Source organism: Osmerus mordax, chromosome 3, assembly GCF_038355195.1.
Source record: "Osmerus mordax isolate fOsmMor3 chromosome 3, fOsmMor3.pri, whole genome shotgun sequence".
Lineage (NCBI taxonomy): Eukaryota > Metazoa > Chordata > Actinopteri > Osmeriformes > Osmeridae > Osmerus > Osmerus mordax.
Window position 1 is genome coordinate 7287584 of NC_090052.1, and position 10400 is coordinate 7297983.

Here is a 10400-nt window from a genome sequence, read left to right on the forward strand (position 1 = left end):
TTTTTGTATGCGGTAAAGTTGTCGCAATACGACGGTGGGTCACAATGACTGATGGGTCAGAATGACCCGAAGATAACACAAGGGTTAAAACCCTTCTCCTCATGAACCATAGATCCCATCGACTTGAAATTTGTTACAGATGTGTAGAATACATGTATTTATATAGGGTGACATGGAATAAGAAATGCAATACAAAATGGCTGAAAGGGGTGTATTTATGTAAATGTCCACATAGCCTCAATATCTTTGTGTCAATAAATCAAATATAATTTTGACTGATGGTTTTTCAAACCTAATAGGGTTCAAGATGACATCACTCTGAAGTACCATAAACAATTTCACCTTGGTATGTCAATATATGATTGAATTACAGCTGTTAGGGTATGTAACATTGGTTGGGTTGAAAATGGCCCGGGTGCTGTTCTATGCCCCCTGATAGATCCTCAGAAATGTTCCTGGGAAAAAACACTAGCTTTTTGTCCTTTTATGGTATGCTCATTAATATTTAGATGAGCTGCGCGCTGATTGGTTGGTTTTCAACGAGTGAAGCTGGGGAGCAAAAACGCAACACGCCCAACAGCACTCACTGAAACACCGAAGGTGGAGACCTGTGTGAAGTTGGCCCCCCACCCAACGCAAAACATCGTCAAAATAGTCTCAATCTTTTGTGCTCTGTTTGTGCTGGTTTGTGCCGTTAACATTTTCGTTTGTGCTGCTATCATTTTTTATATTAGACATTTAATTATGGCTGATGACGTCACCAGCCCCCCCACTTGCTCCAAACTGATTGTAAATAGTCACAATCGTTTGTGCTACGTTTGTGCTGTTCAAAGAAATATTTGTGCTACTATAGTTTTTAAGTTATTATTAAAACTTTATTTTGCCCACTTGTTATGTAACCAGCCCCCCGTCAACGTCCAAATCTCATCAAAATGGTCTCTATCGTTTGTGCTACGTTTGTGCTGGTTTGTGCTGTTCAAATAATTGATTGTTCTAGGCCTACTTGTTACTGTAAGATAGCCAATGCTACCTGCCTATGCGTCTGTGTGAAGTCAGCATTACATTTCCAACATGACCCTGGGCTGGGCATGAAAACCAAAGGATTATATGTATTGGGAAATGTGATAAGAGAAGTGAAGAGGCAATTTCTCACATTGACAACACAACTGCGTGTGCCATTTATTAATCAACCAACAAAGTGCAAAAATAGCATAAAATCAGATTGTGTGTGGAAATAAATACCGTTCTTAGTTTGTCATTGGGACTTTGACATCATCTGTTCTTACCGGACAATCGGTGGCGATTGGCACCTATTAACTCAACCTTCATACAGATCCTTTTGTGATTCATTCATTCACATATCCCCTTATTTTATAACTTCACAATAGGTTATATCAATGGGCTACTTTAAAAAACATTTACTAATTTGTAATAACTTATAAACCATAGTAGCACAAATATTTATTTGAACAGCGCAAACCAGCGCAAACCAGCACAAACGTAGCACAAAGGATAGAGACCATTTTGATGAGATTTGGATGTTGACGGGGGCTGGTTACATAAAAAGTGGGCAAAATAAAGTTTTAATAATAACTTAAAAACTATAGTAGCGCAAATATTTCTTTGAAAAGCACAAACCAGCACAAATGATTGAGACTATTTTTATGAGATTTGGACGTTGACGGGGGGCTGAGTGACGTCATGTGTGAAAAATAAAACAGTAATATCTTTAAAACTATAATAGCACAAACATTTCTTTTGACAGCACAAACCAGCACAAACGTAGCACAAACGATTGCGACTATTTACAATCAGTTTGGAGCAAGTGGGGGGGCTGGTGACGTCATCGGCCATAATTAATGTCTAATATAAAAAATACCGCTGCAGCACAAACAAAAAATGTAACGGCACAAACCAGCACAAACGGAGCACAAACGATTGAGACTATTTTGACGATGTTTTGCGTTGGGTGGTGGGCCAACTTCACACAGGTAAGGTGGAGACTTGAAATAAAAACGTGCAAATAAATCTATTGTGTCTACACAACAGTTTTCAACAGATTGACTAGATATCATTTGAAATGCTAACGTTAATTGTTTCCACTTCTGTTGTCGAAGCAAACTGGATTGATTTAGGTGGGCAAAACGTTACAGCTTATAGCAACCAAACTATATCGTGATTCAACTCAGCTTCAGTTAGCTAGCTCTAATCTTGCTGAAAAATAACTTGACAAAGATCTGGACAAACATGCATCGTGAATTGTAGATTTACATAACAACGCAGGTTATTTATTTGAATGAGACAGTCAGGAACATGAAACAACGTTAGCCCCATTGCCAATAAACTAGGCTAAATCATCACACATTCTACCTATGCTCTTGCGTTAGCAAGCTAAACTAGTTTAAAGATCCTGTAACGTAAATTCCATGTTTTGCTTTTAAGTACATATATACGTGTGAAATGAGTTCCTGAAAGCATGTGCAAAGCGGTAAAACTTTGTCACACTGAAATGTGGAGTTAAACCGAAGAACAGTTTCTCTTCCGTTTTCAGATCAGGTTTTAATGGGCGGAGCCAAAAAATGCCCTATCTACATCATTTCGCCCCATCTACGTCAGATCACTGAATGGCTCCTCCTGCTGTACTGTTATTGTAGCCTACATCAGCTAGCTAGCTAGCTTCTGGATGTCTCCCACCACCCGCAACTGCATCTTCCCTGGATGCAAGAACTCCAGCTGCGCTGCAACGCCATTTAAGTTCCCTGTTGATAATGAAAGGAAAAATAGGTGGATAGATTTTGTGAAGAGCCACGCTCATGGAAAGCTTCGGATAAACTCCAACAGACGCCTCTGCACTGACCATTTCACAGCGGACAGTTTTAACATGGACCAGAGACAGATGGGGTTCACCAACACACGGCTTCTCTTGCAGCGCGGAGCCGTACCGAGCATCGCCCCTCCGGCCGTTCATCCTCCGGTCGCACCTGGACCATCCACCGCCGCCAGCAGTTCATCACTCAGTTCTGTGTGCTTGTTATAATTATACTAGATAACTTTTCCAGAGGTATCTCTGCAAACCGCTAAATTGATATTAGGTTACTCGGTGTAGAATGATGGTATTTTGGTGAAATGGTAACTAATATGTTGGAAGTAGCCTAGTTGGAGAGCTCACTGTCTGTTGTCTCTGGTGTCCATTTTTACTGTTACAGCTCACGGGAACATTTCATTTATATGAATCTGTATGTTTCACTCATTGAACAAATAAATTGTAATTCTATACGGTTTTGTTCGGCTTGACATAGCGTCCATTATCTGGGTCGGAGGTAGGCACTAGGCAGCGAGGGGCGGAGCTTCAGCTCCTTCTGGCGACACGCCTCCCCAGTCTCAAGCAGAGAAGACTGCTGATTTTTTCACGATTTCAAAGCCTAATTTAACATACTTGTCTGTGTTATTTTTTCATTCGAATTTGGATGGGTAGTTAATAACACATTATTCTGTGGTGTGGCGAACTTAAAACTTGTTTCCATGTCCACTTTACAGGATCTTTAAATGCCTGCAGTCTAGGTGTTTTCGCTATCTAGCTGTTCTTGCATTCCTTGCAAATCAGCGTTAATAAAAAGCAGATGAGCTAGAGTCTAGCTAACATTGACTAGACGGGCATGGCTGATGTTTGTCTATACCGTAGCGTAGAAGATCCCTGTGCAGTTCGACCCTCGACACATTTGCGCGAACCATTTCACCAAGGACGGTTTTGAAAACCTGGGACAATGTAGCTAAAGCAGGATTTGCTATGAAGCTGTTGCTGAAAAGAGGTGCGTTCCGACCTTACGTTCATCACAACCGCAAGCTGTAGTATGATTTTGTCGGTAACAGTTATTAGCAATGCTAACGTATCCTGTATCTAGCACCTGCCAGTTCTTTCAAATAGATAATCTAGACAGGCGTTAGCAATAGGCCAGACTGCTATTTGTTTTCTGGCTATTTTTTCGGAAGCTTCCCTTCTAATGCCGACTACAGCTAGTCTAGCTAGAGTCATTTGCTAAGTAAAGTATGTTGATGTGTTTAGAAACGTATTTAGCATTCTACCTATGCTAGATACAGGAGACGTTAGCATTGCCAATACCTGTTACCTACAAAATCATACTGTAGCCTACTAACAGCTTGCGGTTGCGATGAGCGTACGGTCGGAACAGCACATCTTTTCAGGTTCAGCTTCTTAGCAAATCCTGCTTGAAATTGTCCAAGGTTGTCAAAACTGTCTTGGGTGAAATGTTCAGAGCAAATGAATAATTGAGTGTCGAACTTCACTGGGACAAACAGCAGCCATGCCTGTCGAATGTTTGGCTCCTTGGGAAGACTTCCCTGTACAGCCTGGAACACAGCATTTACGACCGTGGTCCATTTTCAATATATTTGTTATACTTCAAAACGTTATTCTTTGTAATTGCTTAGAAGTAGCCGACACAGAGCAGCGCGCAGCTACACTAGCATCGGATACGCTACCTCGGACTTGGCAAGAACACCAGTGAGTGGGCTGGTCTGGAAGTACATTTTGGGGCGTGAAAAAGATACAGACCAGAGCCAAAAAAAGGCAGTCCCCGGACTGACGTCAGTCCGGTGGCTTTGTTGAAAAGCTAGCGTTTTACAGGCACATTTTTTCATTTTGAGATTTGCATAGGAAAGAGGTGTCAATGGACTTTGAGGTTCACTGTATGTTCATTTTACCCACCGAACTGTCGTTATTCAACTATGACAAGGTAAAATCGGTTTTGCAATCAATCACCTCTTTAAACTTCCAAAGTCTAAACGCTTACCACAGGAGAAACAGCTTACTTCTTTATTCAGTAACTGACCATGACAATATTCAACACTGAGAATGGCTCAATGGGTTAAAACAGTGTGATGTAAAGTGCAAGGTCACAGGTTCGAATCCAGCAACTGCCTTTGGGCCTGTCATAATTTTGATTATCTGTTTAGTTAAACAGGATGACATCATTTAAAATACCATACGCAATTTAACCTTGATATGTCAACATATGATTGAATTACAGCTGCTTAAACTTTTGCCAAATCTAACAAGGCTGGCCACAGGAGAAACAGCTTACTTTTTTATACAGTAACTGACAGGAGTTCCCAAAATTGAGTATAGCTCAATCGTCTAAGACAATGCACTGCAATGAGCAAGGTCACAGGTTCATATCCAGTCACAGTCTTTTGGCCTGTCATAATTTTGATTATCCGTTTAGTTAAACAGGATGACATCATTCTGAAGTACCATGCGCAATTTCATGCAATTTCACCTTGAAATGTCAACCGTTTCTTAACCTTTGTCCCAAAGCTGACCAAAGCTAATACTGTGCCCTTTCTATTCATAGAATCTCAAAAGTTGGTGTGTAGCAGAGAGGATAGAGAGACTGAGTTGTAACCTCATGCTCATGAGTTCAAATCCCCAGTCAGCCTATTGTTGTTGGCCAAACGTGAAGTAGTTTTGCTCTCTTGTTGTCCGACTCTCGATCTTCTACAGCAGTGTTTCCGCTAGGATTTTTTTTAGCAGTGGGGGCAGGTCTGTCCGAAAAACGTATGAAACGGAACTGTCTGCTTAATTTGATCTTGACATATAGGGTAAGCATTCTGTGGCAAATAATAACAATAAACCCACTATTAATTACATTATCTTAATGCAGTGTAACTACTTCAGCATAATAAGGCACCTAAAATACAAACGTGAGCAAGGGCAAGGGCGTTCAGCAATCGCTATCGAATCAACAGCCAAGTGCAATTTAGCAGGTGAAGAATACAAACAACGAAAATCACGCAAGAACTATAGAGTAATACAATAACAGGCTTAAATGAACTGACAACAGAAGTTATACGGCTTAAAATTCACAAGGACGCCCACACGCGATCTAAACTGGCTAGTTATCCTCCGGACAGCGGCAGTCTCTTTTTTCTTTCTCTCCCTTTAACGCCGAGTGGCGCACGTGCCCGCTCGCGGTGTGAAGCGCGTGTCCGTGCTATTCTCCGACATGCACTCTGCTGATAGACGGCCTTTTGTACGGCCCTATTTCTGATACCATGGCGGCAGAAATGTTGGCTGTGGCGGGCCGAATCAACATAGAGGAAACGCTGTACAGTGTACATGTTTATAATATTTTGCCATTTTGCGGAGGAACCCGCATCGCTGCTTGAAGCTATATTTTCTTTACAAAATGCTCCCCAATTAGCCTATTCCACAGCATGTGCTTGCTGTGAGCTGATAGTGACCGGTCTACCATTCTATCCAACGTTAGTTAAACTTCATCTTTACGTTCTTAACTATAATGCAGATTTTAGAGTGGTTAAAATAAGCCGTCAATCACTTAATGTCACTCCGCGCTCCGTTGTCACGAGACACAGAGCTAAGTAGTGCTCAAAATTTGAAGAGCTGAAAAGACAATATGAATATTTTAGGTGGATGCTCCTAAGTTCATGCTGGTGCTCCTAACTTTTTAAAGTTGGGAGCACCAGTGCAGGGTTTTTTTCCTGCACTGGAGAAAACTTTGGCACGCGCCAAAGCCGTTTTCCCGAGCGCCAATGACAAATCCCGAGCGCCAAAGGCAAAAAAGTCCACGATGAAGAAAAAATGTGTTCATCATGCGTGCAATACATGTCAGCGAATATGTTTTCAATAGTATGTTTCAAGTAGGCTACAGCCGAACCCTCGTTCTGTTTTATCAATAGTAATTGAGTTGATAAGCGTGTCTTCTTGTCTGATCAATACGCAACTGTGAGGTGCGCAAATTAACTTTTTTTTTGCAAAGTTTGCAGCGAGCCTCGTACCTGGAGCTGGGTACCGCTTGTAAACAGGGAGTCAGGTGGCTGAGCGGTGAGGGAATCGGGCTAGTAATCCGAAGGTTGCCAGTTCGATTCCCGGTCATGCCAACTGATGTTGTGTCCTTGGGCAAGGCACTTCACCCTACTTGCCTCAGGGGAATGTCCCTGTACTTACTGTAAGTCGCTCTGGATAAGAGCGTCTGCTAAATGACTAAATGTAAAAAAATGACTAAATGTAAACAACACTGGACATCGCTGTGATCTAGCCATGTCTCGTTGAAAGTACACTTTCCCATTTTCCACACGTAGCCGTACTTTAACAAACTGTGAGGAGACGCAGACGTATCGTTCCGCTGCGAGAGCCAGCCCGACGTGCACGAATACACCTGTACAAATGCAAATGAAATTTCCACTCAAAAATGCTGACAAAAGTTTGATTTACGATTTCAAACGCAGCTTCCATTGGTATTCGTAACCTGGAATGATAATATATAGTGCAGTGTTTCCTCTATGGCTAAATTTCTACCGCCAAGGTATCAGAAATCAGGCTGTACAAAATCTTAGGCCGTCTATCAGCTGTGATTGTTAGAGTGCATGTCGGAGAATTGCACGGACACGCGCTTCACACCACAGTTGAGATTGCATGGGTGCGTCCTTGAGAACTGTATGTCGAGAACTTATGTTATACGGCTTAAATGACCTGTTGTCAGGTCATTTAAGCCTGTTATTGTATAAGTCTGTAGTTCTTGCAAATTGAAATCAAGTTAACTGGTGATTTTCGTTGTTTGTATTCTTCCCCTGCTAGATAAATTGTCTGTTGATTCGACAGCGATTGCTGCCCTTGCTCAGGTTTGTATTTTAGGTGCATTATTATGCTGAAGTAGTTTTAATTAATAAAAAGTGGGTTTATTGTTATTATTTGCTACAGAATGCTTAGCCCATCAAGATCAAATGAAGCAGGCAGTGTACATGCTTCAGAGTGGCCTACCTTAATCGATAGGCTCGGCTACTGACCATTTACAATAAGTTGTTATGTCAATTATTGTCTTTAAGTACCCTAACTTTATTGCTTTAGGGGAAATAGGACGAAAATATGTGCAATATTACATTAGCTATTAGACAATTACATTAACCTGTTCCGAAATATAGGTTTAGTTTCGGCGGTGGGGGGGGGGGAGGCAGACAAATACTGATTAGAAAAAATAATATATATACTTTTTTTTTTTGGAGCACCGAAAACCCATTTTGACCCAGGAAAAACCCTGCAGTGCTACCAGGTAAAAAGGTTAATTTCAAGCGCTGTCTATGGGGGAGTGTGTCCAGCATTCAAGCCCTCTTTGTAAATTCTGTGGAAGTGTATAAGGATTTCAGGCTATTCAGGTTTATTTACCTGCGCGTTCAGTGCATCCCAGTCACTGTGTGTTACCAGCCGGTGACCTGGGGGTGGTAAGTAGATTGCCTCGGGCACGAGTGTTCCCGTGGAGACCAGAGATGCAGTATCGTCCTGAGGGGGCGGACGCCTGGGCAGAGAGGGTGTGTCCAGCGAGAAGGAGGAGAGAGAGGCACTGTCGCAGTGCTGGGAGAAATAGCCTTCCATTAGGAGCCCTGTCCCTTCAGACTCAAGTTCTGCTGAAAGGCTGTATGGTCTGTCACTCTGAATTCTGTCTTCTGGTTCTTGGAAGCTATTGGTGGGTGATTCTGATGTCTGTCTCTCTGATGCGCAGGTTCCTGCATTTCCCCTACCCTTCTTTACACTGCTCTGTAAAACAGAAAGAGAGCAGGCCAAAAGAACATCAAATATAAAATGAGAAAGTATTAGCAAAATTACATGTGCATGTGTATATGCATACATATATAATGATTTGGAAGTATCACACTTTCGGAACTCATAAACAAACACACCTTATCTGTGGTTCCACCATTTTTCCTCCACTGGGCACGCTCAGACTGCAGTGTAGATATTCTGGCCTCATACTGTGACGCTGTCTCTAATAACAGGAGCAAGTTTCAATGGTTGATACTTTTTGGAGACATCTTCTGTTGACCACAGTAAAACTCTCTCAGACAAATACCTCTGAGAGCTTCCTGGAGAGACTGGATCTCCTGGTCACACTGTCTCTGTAGCTCACTCAGCTCCTCCTGTTTGCTCAGCTCACAGATTGTCGCCACACCCTGCCAGTGCTCCAGTTGAGCTCTGCAATCGGCTAATTGGGCCTGCAGGCTCTCCACTGTGTCTGAAAACAAGTCTTGCTGATTTTGCTTTCAATATAAATATATATAACCTTTCATTTTAGGTGATGACATTTTATTTGCAAGGTGACCATTAGACCACAGTTAGAAAGTAAAACCAAATGTCACTGTGAGTGAGACCAGGTTTAGGGAAGTCTTCAGACTGGGAGTGCCATGTCAGCGTTAAATTGTCCTCAACAACTGCCAACAAATTACTCATTGCTGTAACACAAGTGTACTCTAGTATGTCTACGATAAACTGGCAGGCTTCTCATTGTATAGCACCTTCAACCACCTGTTGGTCAAACTTGTCAGTTTTGGATTTTTAAGAAGAGACAATCGTAACAACTGGCATGAACCCCGTGACATAGCTAACAGTTTGGAGTCAATCTAGGGCTAGAATCTAGCTGGGTTGTCTGTGAGGATGCATCTACGGCGAGTTAGCTAGCTTCAATCATGTTACGTGTTTCCCCTCAAAAATTAATAATACCTGACACTGATTGCTTCAGATCCAACTAATATCATTTTGATATTCACTGTCATTTAAAAAAATTAGAGTATTTTTTTATTTATGACAGTCGTGAAGGAAAGCCGGCAGATAAAAAAACTTGTTGCATGGAGCAAGCTAAGACGAGAGTAATAGCTTTTATCTAGCGCTAGCGAGGTGATGTACTGTAGGCTACTTACCAATGTCTTCATTTTGAGATGTTGCTTTCTCTGACAAATCCATTTAACACAAATCATTTGTTTTCAAGGAGTTGGATAACTAATTAAATTGTATCTTTGCAAACTAGTTTCAGGCAAATAATATCTCCAGGTCAACTTCAGGAAACAACTTCCCCGGTATGAACCAACGGATATTACGTAAACATCCTCTCGAAATGCTTTTTCTGGTCAAATAAAACAGGATGTTAACCACCCAGCTAGCAAAATGACGTCCCCGAAAGTTATCAGGACGTCGTAATGGGGACGTTATCAGTAACGTCCCCATGATGTCTTTTTAGTTTGTCTTTTTCTGTCTGGACGTCCCCGGGATGTCCATGTAACGTCCTCATAACATTTAGAATAGGTTGCAGAGGTTATGCTGGGGACTTTCACATGCCAAATGCAGGATCAATTTCTCAACCTTAATTTATAGTCTCATTTATGCATTTAATGGATATTTTTTGTATACAAAGTATATAATGCATATTTTCTGGTAAAATTGAGCCTATAGTGCCAAACTACATTTACATTTACATTTATTCATTTAGCAGACGCTTTTATCCAAAGCGACTTCCAAGAGAGAGCTTTACAAAGTGCATAGGTCACTGATCATAACAACAAGATAGCCAAAAAACATCGCGAGTAGCCAAAACATG

At 41.6% G+C, this 10400-nt stretch overlaps 1 protein-coding gene across 1 annotated transcript in view; it reads right to left on the bottom strand.

Annotated features, from left to right (window-relative positions):
- Positions 1–9877, bottom strand: part of rabep2 (rabaptin, RAB GTPase binding effector protein 2) — a 69695-nt gene extending 59818 nt beyond the window's left edge. Inside the window, exons 1-4 of the mRNA XM_067230768.1 lie at positions 9727–9877; positions 8883–9044; positions 8713–8798; positions 8201–8569 (exon numbers count right to left, since the gene is read on the bottom strand). Of these exons, the coding sequence (XP_067086869.1) occupies positions 8201–8569; positions 8713–8798; positions 8883–9044; positions 9727–9769 (660 nt within the window). The 5' untranslated portion in view covers positions 9770–9877. The remainder of the gene's footprint in view (positions 1–8200; positions 8570–8712; positions 8799–8882; positions 9045–9726) is intronic.
- Positions 9878–10400: the final 523 nt, after the last annotated feature.